The following is a 19,078-nucleotide window of genomic DNA, read 5'->3' as shown; positions in this document are numbered from 1 at the left end:
CCCATCTCCCTGCCTTGAGCTCCCTGCTGCATCCTTCCTGCACCCCAACCCTCTGCCCCAGCCCTACATTCATGGCCCTGCATAAAATTTTCCCACCCAGATGTGGCCCTCGGGCCAAAAAGTTTGCCCACCTGTGCTCTAGCAGCTGGTTCACATAAGATGACAGGACACAACTACCGCTGCTAGCTGACAGAGTTACATCTCCAGGTCAAGCAGTATTAACTTGCATTTTTAACGTGATAGATTCCAGGCTCAGTTCCCTGGCAACCCAGGATGACAGTTTTCATATCACTACATTTGGGTCATTAAAAATAAATAGAAATAAATATGATGACCACAAAAACCCTGGAACTGAACCCTAAAAACTGGAATGTGGGTATTATTCTGATCTCACACTGGCTCTATACCAGTATAATTCCTCTGAGTACAGTGAAGTTACTCCTGATTTACACTCGTGTGAAATCAGAAGTCAGACCCTTTGTCTTTATTTATTCAATGCACCATATAGCCATTGTGAAAATTAGACTACATACAGTACGCAACATTTTTAATACGTGCTCTAACTTCCATTTACTTTAGTGAACAGCCCCTGGAGAAAAGAACCCTTAACTGATAGTTTATATCATGCCTGAAGTCAAACTTCAGTACCAGAAAAGTTACATCTTCTGAAGAATGCCTGCATTGTCTAACCAAAACACATGCCAGCCTCCTCTAGGGATGAGGGTGTCCAACTGGTTGTCTGTCCAGTACCTGACTGATTGGTTTATGGAGTGTTTCCTGGTCATATGGGACCTGGAGTTCAGAAGTGTTCAACGTCATAACCAGGCCCAAATCTTCAAAAACTGTCAGTACATCATGTTCTGAGCTCTTTTGAAAATCTATCTCTTATTTAAGTTTCTAAAGGGATCTTTGTAGTGCAATAACAGGCCATGCCTGCAGCTTGAGTAGACATTTGGGTATCTCTACACAGGGATAAAAGACCCATGGGCAAGGCCACAGGTGACCTGGGTCAACTGACTTGGACTCACAGGGTTTGGGCTGCAGGGCTAAAAATTGACATTGAGGTTTGGGCTGGAGCCTAAGCCTGAGCATCTACACAGTGATTTTTCAGCCCTGAAACCCGAGCCCTGGGAGTCTGAGTCAGCTGAGCTCAGCCAGCCATGGGTTTTTTATCCCTTTTAGCTCAGGTACCAGCAGGGCTGGCTCCAGCTTTTTTGCTGCTCCAAGCGGCAAGGGGAAAAAATAAAAAAGAAGGAAGATGATTGCGCTACCTCTGAAATGTTGCCCAGGAAGACGAAGTGAAAGGCCCACTGCCAAATTGTCACAGAAGACTGAAGCAGACTGATTGAGCTGCTGCCGAAGTGCCGCTGCTGCCACCCCGGCTGTGCTGCCCCAGCAACGGACTGACATGCCACCCCTTTTGATTGGCCACCCCAGACACCTGCTTCCTTCAGTGGTGCCTGGAGCCGGCCCTGGGTAACAGAGTAGTGAAGCAACAGCAGTGCATGCTTCAACACAGGCTGTACAAGCCTGCCCGGAGCCCTGGGTAATTACTTGTGGAGCTGGCTTGCACTGAAATGCATCCTGCTGTGGCTTTGCTGCTCCAGTGCCTGAGCTAGATAGATTAAAGCGACCATGGATATGCCTGCTCAAGCTGTAATCACACCCTGGGATTGCACCATAGACATTCCATAAGTGGGAGCTCAGCTCAAAATCTGGCCCGAGTTTTGGATGCAGAATACTTGAAAGGCTGGCCCTCAGCTTTTCTGAATATCTGTCCCATGTCCCTTTTTGTTTCCTGATGCACGTCGGCTAGCCACCACTGCAGTGGTATTGATCACAGAGACAGGAAGTCTCAGCTAACCTGGGGTTGGCAGTAGGGCCTAGCAGAGGGTGCGTGCTGCTCTTTAGCAAAAGAGAAACAAGATGCACTTGGCACTATGTCCCCAAGTCTGTCTGAAGCCATCTTGCCCTGTGACAGTACAATGCTTCCCCTATGCACAGAAGCAGCAACGTCTGTTGAAGGCAGAATTTTGCTCTTAGTTTTAAATTCATGATGTGTATGGTGCAAAACTTAATAAAGGACTTAAGATTTAGATGCGATCTAAGGTCCATTCCAGATTCCTAAGCAGGACTTTGGGGGAAATGAAGTGAATATCCTTGAAAAATCAGTCCCAGGTTTTATCCCGATCCCAGTGCACGCTGGGACAGGTGATAGTTTGGTCATGAGCTGTCATCCTTTCATTCAGTTAGAAGCCTATTAACCAGCAGTCTCCCAGGATTCAGGTAAATGAGCACCCATTTTGAAAGTAGACATCAAATATTATAACTAGCATTGTCTCCTTTTAAAGGTAAGTAATAATTTGACAAAAGGTGTGTTTCGTTTTGAATAGTATCAGGGTAGCTGTGTTAGCCTTCATTTTGAATGACTTTGTCTTGATGGGACAAGTTAAGGAAATATATTTTTCTCTTCCTCATCCCCTACCAGTTCCATGATGTAGTTAGTTAGTCCTGGCTATAGCCACTGAAATATTAGGACGTAGGAAAACAGTGGGGTATGCACTGAGGTAAACAAACAGAATGATAAACTGTGGCACTTATATGCCCCAATCAGCTAGGCATCTGCAGCAACTCTTCCTAAGTGGACAGCACATGAGAAGAAAGTTCAAAGGAGCATTTTTCATTGACTTAATCAGCAAAGAAGTCCTTATGCTGATGACTCAGTATAATACGGCCACACCACATCCTGCAGAAATGGAAAGATTTGTATAAAGCTAGGGTTTTCTGTTGTTTAGAAGCTCTGGGCAAGTTTTTTCCCCCTTTTTTCAGCTAGGCGTCTATTCTGGAAATAGACCTATTGTAAATTGGTCATTCTGTTATAAGAATGAGTTATGTATACATATCTGTCATGTCCATCATTTAGACTTTAAGTTTAACTCACTGCTCAGTATATTACTTGTTGCTCTCTGTGCTTGGATCCAGAGGGATATGAGTCTGCTACCAGCTAGAGGAGTTAGTTATTTAACTCAAACTATAGATCCTGGTTTCTGACCGAATAAACAATCATTACGTGTAAGCCAGTGGCTAGGGCTCTACAGAGAAGGTGCGCTCTGTGCCATTTATTGGCGTTCCAGAAGAAGAAACAGAATAATTCTTGGATTCCAAGGCCAGAAGGAATCATTGTGATCATCTAGCCTGACCTCCTGTATAACCAGACCATAAAACCCCAAAATAATTCCTAGAGCAGATCTTTCAGAAAAACACCCAGTCTTGATTTAAAAATTGCTAGTGATGGAGAATCCACCAAAAACCTTAGTATGTTGTTCCAATGGTTAATTGCTCTCACTGTTAAAATTTCACCTTATTTACAGTCTGAATTTGTTTAGCTTCAACTTCCAGGCAGTGGATCATGTTATCCATTCCTCTGTTAGTTTGAAGAGTCCATTCTCAAATTTGTATTCACTCGTATGCAGTGTTGTAGCCATGTCGATCCCAGGATATTAGAGAGACAAGGTGGGTGAGGTAGTATCTTTTATTGGACCAACTTCTGATGGTGAGAGAGACAAGCTTTAAAGCTTACACAGAGCTCTTCCTCAAGTGTAGCTCAAAAATTTGTCTCCCTCACCAACAGAAGCTTGTCCAATAAAAGATATTACTTCACCCACTGTCTCTCTCTATTCCCCTTGTAGATATTCATAGATTGTGATTAAGTCACCCCTTAACCTTCCCTTTGTTAAGCTAATTAGGTTGAGCTCTTTGAGTCTATCACTATATAGCATGTTTTCTAATCCTTATGAGGAGATCTTATTTGCATGGGTGACACCTATCTTGCCTGTGTGATCATTTTTGGCTCTTTTGGGTTAAATCATCTAGTCCGACCTCCTGTATTACACAGGCCATAGAATTTCACCCAGTTATCCCAGTATTGAACCCAATAATTTGTGTTTGACTAGAATATATCTTCCCGAAAGGCAGCCAGCCTCAAATTGAAGACATCCGGAGCTGAAGAGTCTGTAAAATTGTATTAGTGGAGTTTTGTTTTGTAAAACCTGAGTTGGTTTTGATCAATCTCCCAGACTCTCTTGACTCCTAAAGCTGATGGGGAAACAGGATTCTCACATAAATCCTTTTGGCTTTTGCCAGCAAAATGAACATACTAAGCTTGTCACTATTCACCTGAAAGGGCCAGGGTGTACAAAGAATCAATACTTTCTTGTCTCAAGGCTGAGACTCAAGTCTGGTAGCCTAGATCTGGGTGAACTTTTTGGGGGGGAGGGGGGAGGAGGGTGTCTGTGAAAATCCCCCTCAAGTAAAATCACAAATTTGCGTCAGTCTTATTCTTGTCCTTTTCTACGGAGTTATCGCAAATGTTTGTAAGAATTACTTCTCTCTCTTGTTTGCAAGAATGTTTGTGGGAAACAAACTTCTCGTGAAGATGCATTGGCGTGAAAATTCACATGAGAAATGTCCATGCAGATGTCTTCTTGATTCTCCTCCTTCTGTTTATAGAATACTCCTGGGGGAATTCTGCACCCAAAACATTAAAAATTCTGTGCACAATATTTTAAAATTCTGCAAAATTCTGCATATTTTATTTGTCAAAATAACACAATATAACCACACCAGTTTCAATTATTTTTGGTCATTTATTTCAAAATACTTGTCAGCAAGTTTGTCTATAACAATACAGACACGAGAAAGGATTCAGGAAATGTTTTGAGAAATAGATTTTTTACTAGGCATATTAATACAGAACTCTGAGTAATAATTTATTTAAACTGCAATACATAACCATATTTCCTGCACCCTTCAGAAGCAGTGCAAAGGCTTGGAGGAGTCAGGGGTAATAGAGGAGCTGAGGAAGAGGGAAGTAAATTGCTGGAAAGGAGCCTGGGTGTGATCTTGGAGGGTTGTTGGGTATGGGTGGGAAAAGTATGGAACAGGTTTTCTTTGGGGGGGGTCGGGGAGGGATTGTTAGGGAGCTTCTCCCATGCAGACCCTGGCTGACCCCTAACCTCTCCCATTCAGTTGGACACATGTGCCCCTGTCCCCATGTGTTTCTGTACCCCATGTGTCCTTGAACCTCATGTCCACATGTGCCCCTTCACCCCCACTCAGACACCCTTCTCCCATCCCCATGTGTCTCTGTGCCCCTATACAGCCACTCCCCTGTTCCTACGTGTCCCTGTATCCCCTCCCAGTCTCCATGTGTCTCTGTGCTCCCACCCAGCCACTCCCTCTCCCTATGTAGCTCTGCACCCCCTTCCCCATCACCATGTGGCCCTGCACATCCCTCCCCTCTGTGGCCCTGTGCCTCCATTCCCATTCAGCCCATGACCCAGTCTAAGCTCCCCCACTAGCCCTTATGAGCCTCTGTCTGACCCTTTGCAGCATCCCACACTGTCCGTCTCCGCATAGCCCCTATCTCCTGACCTGGCCTGCTGCAAAGAAGGTAGCTCTTTCTCTTCCCTTGCTGGCAGGGAGCTGCTGCTTTGTTCAATCGCCACAGCGCCCTCTAGTGAGCAAAAGGCAGAACCGCAGAAGTTATTTTCTGTCAGGGGCTGCTGCTGTTCTTGCACCACAACGCCCTCTGGTGGACAAAGGTGGAACTGCAACAACATTTCGGCAGAAGCTTTTTTCTGCACAAAAAATTAAAAGTATGTGGGGCTCATTAGTTATGCACATGGGCAGTAGCACAGAATTCCCCCAGGAGTAACAGACGTTTCAGTCAGGGGACAAAAACAGTATCATTTGACTTAGCTAACCACTAACACACCATGAACAATGAAGAGTTGAAGCAAATAGTTTGGGAGCCACTCAACAACTGAGACATGGCCATATAAAGTATTACCAATCAGTTGAAAATTACAAACATTTCTAAACAATTAGTCTCCTAATTTGTGAACAGAAGAAAGTAACAGCTCTGGTCATGCTACATTGCTGTTAGTTTGCCTGGCTGCAGTCATGACTAAATATTCATTAACAATATAATATTCATTAACAAATGATTTACAGCTCTTGATTTTCTTCATGTGGATTCCTGATTCATAAATTTTCACTAGCTCGTTTAGACAAATGGTTTTTCATGAATCATTCACTTTGACCTTTTTGTGAAGTTTGGCTAATTATGGCACATGGTATTGTTTCTGGTCCCTGTTTGAGTAACTTTTAAAATAGAAAAATAGGAAATAACACACTTTTGAATATGAATTTAGGGAGGAATAAACATTCATACTAAAATCTCCGAAGCTTTCAGGGTTTGTGAACATTTGCACGAATACAGCTAACATTCCTCCACCTATCAGAGTAACCATGGTCATCTTGTTATTATTCAACCAGCTCTGCTGGTGGTTGAACTGAATTTTGTCTTGGTGCAGTCTCAGTCCTATGTAAGCATTTATAAAAACACATAGATGAATAAGAGTTTAACTCACTTTGACTTGGAGAGCATTGCTCAGAGAAGATCAGCATCAGAATTTAAAAGATGGCATAATACTGATTTGGCAGAAATTGCTATTAACTATGGAAACTGGCATCTATTGTTATTGCCTGCACTGTCCTGCTTGCCACTGGGATAGATTTTATTTTTGTATGCTTGCCACTAGAAACCAGATGTTTATCTAGCATGTGAAGTTTTTAGCACGTGACTTGGATTTTTACTATTCTACAATAAAAGAGCACCCAACCAATGCTCTGAGCATCTTGGACAGTGTTTTAAAAGTACACTGGTAAATAAGCAGACCCACCAATTAGCCCAGATCAAATCAAAGAGCCCAGTTAGAACATATATATATAACAAATTAATCAACCTCCCCACACAGTCCCCAGAGTCCCACACCACTACTACACAGTCCTACCCAACATCCAGCATGGGTACTGATGGAAAGGCTAGCCTTGTCATGTACCCTGAAATTTTACAAATTCACACTCTTAGAGAGTGTGTGTGTGTGTGGGGGGGGGGGGGGGGCGGGAAATAGCAGCTGATCGATGCAGGGGAATAATTCACATATTTATTAACTGGCCTAAAAAGTTGTGTCATGCAGCTGTTTGCACTGTTAAACGAGTGCAATGCTTTGCTCCAGAAGTGGCTGCATTTCAGTGCTAGGTGAAGTAACTGCCATCTATAGAAGGCCTTTACTTGCAATCATTGAAATCAACTGAGTTTTGGCTTTGACTTCATTGGAGCAAGATTGGGACCACAGTTTGCAAAGTGCTTTGAGGTCCCATAGTGTAAAAGGCACTGTATAAATATAGGATAATTATAATCCTATTTGGAGTTTAGATCCCTGAAATTTGACACAATTCCTTTGCTACACCCTTGTTGCCTGTCTCCATTTACATTAATAATGTGAAAACCTGCCACACATCTGTGGCCTATACAAAGGATAGAGAGCAGGTAGGGCAAGTGTAATTTGTGATCTGCTGCTATCAATGGTTAACACCCTATCATCAGTGACAACAGTGCAATTAAGCTGTTCCCAGTTCTGTGCTAGTTAATACGCTGATAGTATAATATTTTGATATTATCAAAATGAAGCATTGTGACATTATCAAAACACATTTTTTTTCAGACTATCTGCTTCATGGAAAATTTCAGCATTTTTACTTTTCATGCTGATTTGGAACAAAGACAGATTTCAAAATGTTGGAATTTCCCATGGAATGGAAATTCTATTTTCTGACTATCTCTAGTTTTTAATCCCTCTAATCAGAGATGGTTTGTCCCACAATAGTATGTTACCATCAAAAGACTCTGAGCAATCTGTTTGCTTAGCTTTCTTGGCTTTCTCCTAAAAAACACTTTTCCTTGTTGCTTTGAATGCTTCAGAATTCCAATAAAAATAACTGGAGATAATCTCAGAAACCTAATTCTTCTGTCGCTGCAAATACAGTTGTAAAATCTGCATTTGAATGGGAATAGATATTGTTTCATATATTATATTTATTAAATTTTTACTTCTATTTCTGTTTTGTGTAAACAGCTTTTTAAAAATGGGAATTTAAAATAAATGGGGAGAGGTGGTGGAGAAAAGACATTGTTCTGTGCATCTAGAGATGAAGCTACACACATTCATGGGGAAATAAGGGTTTCACATTGCAACATATCAAACTCAACATTTACATGGTTTTCTTTTTTTGGCCACGTGCCTCTGCTAAACCTGACATGAAGCCAAGGTGAAAGCAGAGATTTTCCTATTACAGAATACCAAATCTATGATAAGCCATGCCATGAAAATCCAGTTGAAGAGAAACAGAAAATAAAAAACAAACAAAACTGCAGCAAGATCAGTGATAAGTTTTGCATTATTTATAAAATCTGTTTTTTCAGGGATCTTATAAATAAAAAAAATCATAGGATCGGTAATGTAACATGATGAGGACAACCAATGCTTGCATTAGAACTTAAGCACCAGTAAAGGCATTTTCAGCCTGTTGCACAGTACACATGCTAACTTTTGAAGCACCTGAAAAAGTTGTAAGCAGTTGCTACAGTAAAAGTAGTCTATGAATACTGTACCTAAACCGTGGTCTTCTTAAGATATGTGTGTCAGCTTGCACTGTGATTCAATGATTATCAGCTATGATCTTTGCTATGTTCTGTGAATGGTTGTTTTCTTTTTTCCCAAGACAAGCATGTTCATCATTAAGAATTAAAACTAATGACCACTGCTGCTTTGCTCATCGTCATGCTCTGATATTAAAAACTATTAATACTAAATGCCAGTAAAACAGAGTGAGCTTCATTCTGGCAGCACTGGGTGAGATTTCAGAGATTTTCTCAAAGATTAGTTCATTAAAAGGATTTCAGTATTGCAGCTTCTGAATCATTTGCCACGAGGAAAAAAGATGATTGACAAAATGTGTGTGTTACAGTCTGGAGGACTTAAGCGGGCAGAGTTCAGCTTAGAACTTCAAAAACCCCAGACAAGCCTGGCCACTAGTTATGCAAACGCTGAATTATATCCCCTGCCTTCAAAGCCCAGTGGAGGTTAATTCAAGTTGTGTTTCTAATTCTGCATATTTTCCAAAAACAAAATGGAAAACAAATAAGTTCTCTCCTAACAAATCCTTCATTGCCCTACTCCTATGCTGCCCTCTAAGCTGTCTGGCTCCTTCCAAGCCTGAACCACATCCCCGGGCTAGCAGTAAGCCCAAGCTCCCCTTTGACCCATCCTCCTTTGCCCTTGTCTCTCTTCACCTCCCTTCTGGAGTTTTCTGTACCTATTTAGACTTTTACAAAGTACTTCCTTACCTGCATAGTGGTCAAATACAGTGGGCACGTACTCCTCCGGGAAGGCGTCATTGGCATAACTCATCAGCAGACAGGTTTTCCCAACTGCACCATCCCCAACCACTACGCACTTCAACATCTTCTTCACGTTATTGCTGTCACAGTCAGTGCTCTTGTCATCTTCTTCCTTACAGTTCATTCTTGCTGGTGCTGCTGCTGGTCCCAGGACTTCCAAGTGCACATGAAGGAAAAATGAAGTGCGATTGTACTGACTCTTCCTGAGTTTGGGAGGCTCTCAACCTCAGGAAATCATACTAATATTTCCAGGCTGTTCCAGCCGCCTCTAAAAATTCCCAAATCAGTAAAGAGAAGCATTGAGGTAAATAAATTATACATCGATCTTAAAAAAAGGATTGTCCTTTCTTGTGAGCTTGAGTCAGGAAACACTCATCCTGTCACAGAGCCCTTGATATTTATTGCAACTTTAAAAATATCAGCAGTCTGAGGTGTTGATTCTCTTCTCCCCTTCTCCAGCTTGGCCAGAGGAATCAGGGATTCCTGCTAAATCCACTCCTTTTTCCATTTCATTTCTAACATGGAGGAAAGCTGGAGTTTTTTAATGGAGTTTTTCCTTTCTTTCTGCAGCTTGCTGTGTGTCAGGAAATCATGGGTTTCCTGCTGAATTCCATATTAGGATCAGTGGGCTTGTGAAGGGCTGCAAACAATAGGAGCTCTGTGTGTGTTTGTACTTTAGAGGAACTATGCCAGGACATAGAGTAAGAAAAACACTAGAGGTCTCACTGCGGGCTAAAGTTGTTAAGCTTCCTGTTTCATCTAAGCACTGTTCTCCGGGCTGGCTGAGATGAGGCTGGTGCTGACTGATAGATACATAGATGATTTTCAATGGGGAATGCTGTGCAAAATGGAGATTCAGGCTGAAATGAATAAGCAGGGAATGGCAGGAGTTCTACAAGTGAACCAGCCTGTAAAATGTGCAGTAGAATCTATCGTAGGATTTTCTGCTGCCACCCGTTGCTGTAGAATTGGAGCATCTTGGGGTGTGCTTTTTCTTTTGGGGGTGTTGGTATATGGGAGTAGAATTGATCACGAATGCTTTCCTATGTAAATACCTCTTTAACAATTTGGGTAAAGAAATAAATCAGTCAAGCCAGGGACTAAGAAAATATCCTCTCCTGTCGCTCCCAAAATAAACAAATGAGATTTTTTGCTGGTGTAGGTGTGTGTGGAGGGAGGTGGGGCGAAAGAAAGCAGATGGAGAATTAAGAACTACAGCTGTTAAAAGGGAAGGCTACAGAACAGCCTGCGTAAAACCAGAGTTAAATGGCATAGCTTTTACTCCCTAAAAACTAGAGCAATGTGTGGTCCAGCACAGTTTTGCTATAGTATTTTATATATTTCTGATCCTCCTTTTAATTTTATTATGTAACCGTCCCAAAGATCCCACTGTGGGTAAACACTTAAGGCCAAACTTTGCTCTCTCTGCTCCTGGAAAACTGTGCAATCTCTAGCAGAAGTGAGTCACTAATTTAAAAACAACCCCTTCCTCATGTCAGCCATTCTCTTCCCTGGGCATCCCAGTGCATGCTGCCTGCTCTGTGTCTGCCTTATTTAGATTGTAAGGCCTCAGAGCGGATAAACAGATATGGAGCTAATCCACGGTGAGGTAACAACAGGCAAGGCTTTACTGAGGTGTGGCACATGCCCTGCCTAGCTCATCGCTTCCCTGAAACAACAATGTGCAGCCCCATGGTGTTGGTGGGGAAGCACCCAGGGGTCGGGCTGTAAGAGAGAGACTCCCCCCCACAAGCAGTAAAGACTAATAGGGCCATCTCGGCCACATAGCTACAGTCCTGAGTGGTCACTTCCCACTGTTGTAATGCAGCAGGTACATCAGGGACCCCCTCCCGAGACACCACCTTTTAAGGGCCCAGTCCAAAGCCCATTAAAGTCAAAGGAAGTCTTTCCAGTGCTTTAAATGGGCACTGGAGCAGGCCCTCACTCCTTGTCCATGGAGTGGCGGATGTGTGAACACAAGGTATCACAGAGTCAGTACTAGCCAGAGAGCCGAGTGTGTCTCCGCTGTCTGTCTTTAAACCCTCCTCTGGGGTCTTGTTTGTGACGAACCTTTGATCCAGGGTGTGTCCTCCCCCGTTCCTCCTCTTGCTCTCTTTCATGAGCTGATCTAAATATGAAGCCTTAAACCATCTGTCACAGAGCAGCACTCCATACAACAAAGGTTACGGAGAGGCTCCTGAGTAAACTCTCCACAGCCTGCCTCTCCTTGCTCAGTGTCCTGACAATGTGTGAGTGAGGACCTGGGCAGGACAGGACCCACAGTATCGGCTTCCTTGTCCTACATGGGCAAAGTTACCCAATTACCTAGTGATTTCAATGAAAGGTTTAAGATGATCTATTCTGCTGCCCCTCTCCCTCCTTCAAAGGGATCCTGAAAATTGGCCTTTTGCTGGTGGTTCAGGAAACATTTGGAAGGAATCAGTTTTAATTAAGACCTGACAATAAAGGGATCTAAACCCCTCTCTCTCATCTTGGCAGCAGCTATTACAGTGCAGTGTTCACTTTTGGCCATGAATATAAAGACCAGCTAATGGCACTCCTTGAAGAGGCCAACACGATGATTTATGAGATTAGCTTTAAAGTGAGCAACACTGACGTCTTGCCCACAAATCTCTTTAATTCAGCACCATCATTTTTCTTTACAAACATAAACAATGTGAATAGACTAGCTTAGCCGATTTATGCCCCCCCCACCAAAAAAAAGGATAAAGGTCTGTACCTGAACTAAAAGCATATGTTTTGTTTAACATGGGTTGACCCCATTCACAATGGCCAGATCAAATCATGGTTTAGTTGCAACCAAGTTTAATAACTGTTACCCGTTTCTTTGGGCTGTATAGACAGAGCCACAATTAACCTTTCTGCTGCTCTGGGGCTGTATCTTTTACATCTGTGGTGCTGGTGCTAGCTTTGCTGTATGGTTTAACAGCTCAGTGCTGTTGAACTTGAGAAACGTTTGAGGCAATGATAGTTGTTTTCTGTAACAGATTGCTGCCCCTAAGATACATCTCTGAGATTTCTGCTGCAGGGCATGGAGAGCGGTTGAGAGGTTGGTCTCACGTTACCGAATGTTCTTCTTGCCTTCAGTGCTGGGTGATGAATGTTTCTTCAGAACTTTTGATTTCTTAACTGGCAGATTGGAAGTGTCAATGTTATAGGCACACCTGATCCTTCCGCTGCATTTCAAATCTCCTGGGGCTATCTCTGCACAGCAGAGCTGTGTGGGAGTTCTGGGTTGGAGGATACGGGGTTGTTGATAATGATAGCAAAGTTTGAAAGAGCTGGAAATTTAGTTTTAGGTTTTCTGCCTCTCTAATCTGAATATCAGGTTCGAGTTTTTCAGGTTCTTTTTCATGAAATTTCCAGTGCTTCCTAATTTGCCAACAGTTCACAAATACTTGAAGAACAGCCTAGTTCCCTCAGAATTTCTGTACCTCCACTTCCAGCCAAAGTCCTAAAGAGTTGAGGAGTGTGAAAATTCAAAAGACATAAAGAAAAAGTTAATTCAATTCATCCGAATCTCCAAAAAGGCTTGTTTAGCATGTTGGGTAGAGACTACGGTCAGTCTCTTCCTTGTCCAAACCAGTTCGCCCATCATTGCTTGTAGCAAGGTGCTAGCAAAGGGCACAGCTTCAAGTGGGGAAGCTGACCAAAGTCAATGGGGGAAGTTAGTGGGGGTGGAGGGAACTGTGGAGTGAAACTGTCATTTGAGGCAGCTCTCCAGCAGTTTGTAGGCAAAGCAGCTGTGTTCTGGGAGGGCATGCCTGCACTGGCTCACAGATTAACAGAGGGGTTACTGGCAGTAGGCCTAATCCTGTGAGCTGCTGAGTTCCTCCAACTCCCACTCGTTCACCTGCATGGATCACTTCCATCTTCAGCAGTGTAATTCCGACCAAGAAATCCTGGGAGCTGCCTTGCCCATGATTCTGCCTGGGCCTGAGTCCCCACAGAGATTTCTGGCAGCAGCCATGGTGTTAACTGGTGAGATGAAGGACTTTTTAACTGGGCTGGAGCTAATTTGCTAATTAGTTCTACCACAGCTATTTGAACAATGTGTTTGCTAATTAAACCTATCCTACGAATCCCGTATGTTCTGTAGTTAGGCAGAGCAAATCAAGATGAAAGAAAGAGTGGTGCTGTATCCTCCCACCCCCTGTGAGCTCACACTATCTCACCTTGGCTCGTGGCCATGCTATCTCTCCACTGCTTTCACCAGATGAGATGTCTTCTTCTGCAGAAACATAAACAAACATAAAACTTGCAGGATCATCTGAGATTGTCCCATCACTGCTTTTAATATTATCGTCATATGACTCAGGTGGCATCAGTCTGAGAGTCAGATGCTTATCTGGCCTTTCTTTGGGCCTTGTTGCTCTATTCATTCCCCCCTCACCTAACCAACCAGCTTCTTTCCAACAATCTTATCCTTCCTCTCTCCCTGCCACTCAGCTGCTACAAAATCTACTCTGCCTCTCACGGTACCATTAGCTCTGGATGATGTCTGTATTCCAGACCTTGACTCCCTTTCTTGGCACCTACAGCTTCATTTTCCTCTCCAACTCTCAGTTTCTCTCCCCACCTCAGACCCTCAGCTTCCTTCCTCCTTCCAGCCTTCAATACCCTTCCTTTCATGTGGTTTCAGTAGGTCTGGCAGGCTCTGATGGGCTCAGGCCAGCTCCCGTGTCCAAACCTCATGCTCTGAGGCTTTTTGGAATGGCCGTCAAGCATTGGTCCCCTTGGCCTCAGCTCAGCCAGAGCTGAAAATAGTTTGGCCACCGGTGTAGCTAGAATGTTTTAACATTTAGCCCAAAGTGGGTTAGATCCTTAGTGCTAGCCTTTCTGGGTGCTCAGTGGGGCTGGCAGCAGGGATGGATTCTGTCTCCCTCCCGAGAATGAGAGAAATGCTTATCAAAGATATGAGCTGCAGAAGAGTCCAATGTAGCATTTTGCAAAGAGTCAGTGTGGCCAAGGGATAAGGCAGTGGCTTGGTAGTCACCAGGACTTCAGGTCTAGTTCCAGCTCTGTTTGTGACCTTGGATGAGTCACTTCACCTCTTTCCCACCTGTTGCCTAATCTACTTAGATTGTTTAAACTCTTTAGGGCAGGAACTGTGTCTTCTTCTAGGACTGTACAGCACCTAGCACAATGGGTCCTTGTTCTCTCTTGGGGCCTAGAGGTGCTACTGTAATACAAATAAATACAAATGAAAAAAAAGTTTCATCCGATGCTCTGTCTATACTTATGGCAGCATGCGGAGTACAGGCACTACATGTGTCACTACATGGCACAGTGACAGGTGGGCTGAGTTCACACTTGTCATTGCAGTGTGTGTAGGAACAGTGCTAAAAACAGCAGTGTGGACCTGGAAGAGCCAGGTGGGGTACATACCCACAGTGTTCAGGCATGTAGGATACTCTACTTGCCTAACCCAGGCCTCACTGTCCACCCGGCTATTTATACGTATGCTAGCTGGGCATGCAGTGCCTGTATGCTACAGGCTACTGCAATTGTAGACACAGTCTAAGAACCACAGTTTGGGGATCACTGCTGTCATAACCTTAGTCCCAGATTTGGACCTTAGCGTCCAAAATATGGGGGTTAGCATGAAAACCTCCAAGCTTAGTTACCAGCTTGGACCTGGTACTTGCTGCCACCACCCAAAAAATTAGAGTGTTTTGGGGCACTCTGGTCCCCCTGAAAAACCTTCCCTGGGGACCCCAAGACCCAAATCCCTTGAGTCTCACAACAAAGGGAAATAATCCTTTTTCCCTTCCCCCCTCCAGGTGCTCCTGGAGAGATACGCAGACATAAGCTCTGTGAATCCAAACAGAGTGACTCCCCCTCTCCGTTTCCAGTCCTGGAAACAAAAGCACTTTCCTCTTCACCCAGAGGGAATGCAAAATCAGGCTAGCAAATCCAACACACACAGATTTCCCCCCCTGATTTCTTCCTCCCACCAATTCCCTGGTGAGTACAGACTCAATTTCCCTGAAGTAAAGAAAAACTCCAACAGGTCTTAAAAGAAAGCTTTATATAAAAAGAAAGAAAAAATACATACAAATGGTCTCTCTGTATTAAGGTGACAAAATACAGGGTCGATTGCTTAAAAGAATATTGAATAAACAGCCTTATTCAAAAAGAATACAAATCAAAGCACTCCAGCACTTATATTCATGCAAATACCAAAGAAAAGAAACCATATAACTTACTATCTGATCTCTTTGTCCTTACACTTAGAAACAGAAGACTAGAAAACAGAAACTACTTCTCCAAAGCTCAGAGAAAGCAGGCAGACAGAAAACAAAGACTCAGACACACACTTCCCTCCACCCAGAGTTGAATAAATCCGGTTTCCTGATTGGTCCTCTGGTCAGGTGCTTCAGGTGAAAGAGACATTAACCCTTAGCTCTCTGTTTATGACAACTGCTGAAAATATTTGTAAGGCAACAACAAAGAGTCTGGTCTGTTCATTCACAAAGCATCACTGCTTTGGATGCCAGAGCTGATTTGGGGTATCCTGGGTCAGAGTCATGGGCGGAGAGTGAACACTCGGCCTGGCCCACCCCTCCCATCCCCCTTTCCCCTGCCAGAGCCCAGAGCCCTCTCCCCACAGCCACCAGCCCCCCTCCCAACCCAGCCCCGGGCCACCCACGCGCCTCCAGCCCCAGAGCACTGGGCAGGCGGGCAGTGCATGGCTCCCAGCCCCTGAATGCTGGGTGACCAGTGCCCCAGTGCCCCCAAGCACAGGGTGGACTGTATGGCTCCAGTGCCTGGGGCCACCCCAGCACTGAGTGGCCCCAGCCACCTCAAATCCTGGCTGCAGGCTGGCCGCAGCCACTCTAGTCCCAGCCTCAGCTGCATCCCAGAAGACAAGCAGCTGGGCTGGGGCCAAGGGGAAAGGGCAAGCAGGGGGGGCCTCAGCGGGTTCACATTGGGCTGTTTTGGGAAGAATAGGCTCCCCTAGCCTACGATATGGGGCTCCCATGGCCAAAGTCTGGGCTTGGATATGCCATTGTCTTTGGCTTGGGTCACTAGGGGCTCCGCTAGAATTAGTGGATTTGTAGTAGCTCAGTGAATTAATGCTGAGTTTGGTTCATTGTGTCCAAAATCTGAAGAAAATGTTACACTGTAGCCTCCTTTATGATATTTTATCGCTTCCTTGATCTTTAGGCAAAGAGGAAAATCTTACTCTATTCACTGGAAACAATGGTCCATAGTGTTCCAGAATCTCTGTGCCCTTGGAATTGAAACACTTTGACTTGACTCTTTCGCCCACTTGTGATTTAGAAGACCATTTTCCATAGTGTTGAAGATCTCTTTATGCATCAGGGAAAGACTTGATCAATGAGATGATATTGTGAAGTCTGCTAAACAAAGTGAGGTTCCAAATGAAGTTCTCCTGGCCAACTAGCGCAGGGCATTCTCTGCATTATAATATCAAAAGGGGCATGCACCGTGAAATTAACTGAAAGCTGAATCACTGCGTTTAACCTCTTGTAAAGATGTAGATCTGCTTCTCAGAGGCTCTGTAACTGCTCTTGATGGTGGAACTGCGTGGGGAGAGCCAAAGTTGCTATAAGCCATCTCTGTACTCCCCATATTCTCTGGGTAGCCTGCTCAGCCCTGATCTATGTTGGAGCAGCCTCAGGGTTGACTCCACTTATGATTAGGTGCTAGGTACCCCCCAGTAAAGACTGAGGATAGCTGGAATGAAATGCATTTTGGGCACACACCCCTCCCTGACCCCATCCATGTGATTTGCCACCTCCCACCCATGTGATTTGATCCTCAGGCCCCAAATGAATTTTACGTATAGGAAGGTGAAAGTAGTATGTAAGAAAAAATCAGAGCAGTTCAGCACTAGCATCTCCATCCCCCTTGTGATATGTCTGAAGCATTTTTGGCTTTACAGTTTGTTAGGGGACAAGTGCTGAGGTTTGGCTCCGAGGCTTGTTGAGTGAGGATGGATTCCTATACAGCCATCCTATGCAGTTATTAGTGATGCCTGCAAATTATACAACAATATAGTCTTTTTGGATGCCTATCCAAGCAGGAGAGGTTTCATGGCTACTGCTGCTGGAGTGGCTATAGTAGCTCTGGTGATGCAAAGGACCTTGCCTTGAAAAGTTTCGTATATAAAGAAAATGACTCAGGAGACAAGATCCAACAGCGAATGAGTCATGTCCAGCCCACCAGATTACTGTCATCTTTAAACTATGTAGCCTTCCCCAAAGGCAACTGCTATATAATGAGAATCACATATTGCTAGGGGGTTGGTTTTTGTTGGACGGGGAGGGGTTGACCTGTTAATTCACAATTATTTCTGTGTAATAGCAACTGCAGATTGTGTCAAGTTACTTACCCATAAATACAGCTGGTGGCACTTGGACAGTGTCCTTATTTCCAGCTGTTTATAACCTCATACATTTGTTTTTTGGGGGGTTAGTTTTTCATGGGAGGTGCAACAGTTCACATTGGCCTCCGAATTTATTCACCCAGGGATCACCATGTTCTTCTATTTCCATCAGTGCTCTCTGGTTTCCTTTCCAATCTTGGCTCTCACCAGTCCCCTCTCTTCTTTCTGCTCTGTCTCCATCTTAACTGACTTTTATTTTCTTTGTTCTTTTAGTCTTTGTCCCTCTTTAGCATCTTTTCTTTTTTTTCTCCCTCTGGCTCAACTTTTCGTCTTCTTCAGAACAGGAGCCGATGAGTGACTAAAGTTGTAATCTTCCTGTAAAGTCGCCCTCCCACTACTGAATAGATGGCAGAGAGAAACTGACGAGGTCTGTGAGCACTATTGTCATTGCAGGGAAAATATACCCTTCAGGCAATTTCTTCCTCAGTGCCTGTTACATTTTCCATATAGACTTTTAATCTACATTTCTTATATATGAGATTGAGAGGTGCAATAAAGCAAACAACAAAAGCCTAAGTAAGGGTAAACACAGTGGGCTGGTCTCATCTGTAACAGATGGCATTAGCTCTGCCTCGCAATTTGGCATCTGCCTCAGCAGACAGGGGACTGCTAGGAATATAAAAGTGCTGCAATCTAAAACAGGATCATAATAAAAGTATGCACCGCAGTGATGGCCTGTGTTGATGTGTGTGTGGACCTGGTGACATTGTAGAAGCGGGAAAGAAGCATTTCCCTTCTTGCTTCAAGGTGCATCCGATGTTTACCTCTGGCTAGTGTTTAGGGGTTTAGTTTGCCTTAATTTAAATCCAGAGAAGCAGCTCAAAGTCAGGTGTGACTGAATTTAAAGCCTCTGAGGGAAACAGGCTTATACTTTTAAAATGTGCCAGTTGGACTCTAGATTTCTAGCTCCTCATTTTCGGTCCAAATTGCCAAGCTGGGTTTATTGCTGAAACATACACACAGCTGATTCAAAAAACATTTGCGCAGAGTTTTTACGCTTTGGGGCAGGGGGAGTGGATTCTTTCGAAGAAGAGAATGTGTGTTTGTGCTTTGTGTGATCTTTCTGCCTCCACATGCAAATAAATAGAAGGCTCCCACTGTCTTCCACATTCCAGAAATAGGCAGCTGAAAGAGAGGCTAAGGCGTAAACAAAGGGGATGAGGAAATAAATTGCAAGCACCAGTCACTTAAAATAATGTAGGAAGAAGCCAGCAAGGATTTGTAAATTGCAGGTTACCCTGGGTTGTTTCTATTCTCTGTCTTTCTCTGGAAAGCCTACCATGAAAGGAAGGATAGTTTTGCAGTTAGAACACTCAATTGGGACTTGGGAAGGT

The 19,078-nt window shown here is 43.9% G+C and overlaps 1 protein-coding gene across 1 annotated transcript in view; it reads right to left on the bottom strand.

The window, feature by feature from the left end:
- RHOJ (ras homolog family member J) overlaps positions 1 to 9,878 on the bottom strand; it is a 73,102-nt gene extending 63,224 nt beyond the window's left edge. The window contains exon 1 of the mRNA XM_030558542.1: positions 9,254 to 9,878. Within this exon, the coding sequence (XP_030414402.1) occupies positions 9,254 to 9,431 (178 nt within the window). The 5' untranslated portion in view covers positions 9,432 to 9,878. The remainder of the gene's footprint in view (positions 1 to 9,253) is intronic.
- Between the last annotated feature and the right edge of the window lie 9,200 nt (positions 9,879 to 19,078).

The sequence above is a fragment of the Gopherus evgoodei genome, chromosome 4 (assembly GCF_007399415.2).
Source record: "Gopherus evgoodei ecotype Sinaloan lineage chromosome 4, rGopEvg1_v1.p, whole genome shotgun sequence".
NCBI lineage: Eukaryota > Metazoa > Chordata > Testudines > Testudinidae > Gopherus > Gopherus evgoodei.
This window is presented reverse-complemented; position numbering and strand designations above follow the sequence as displayed.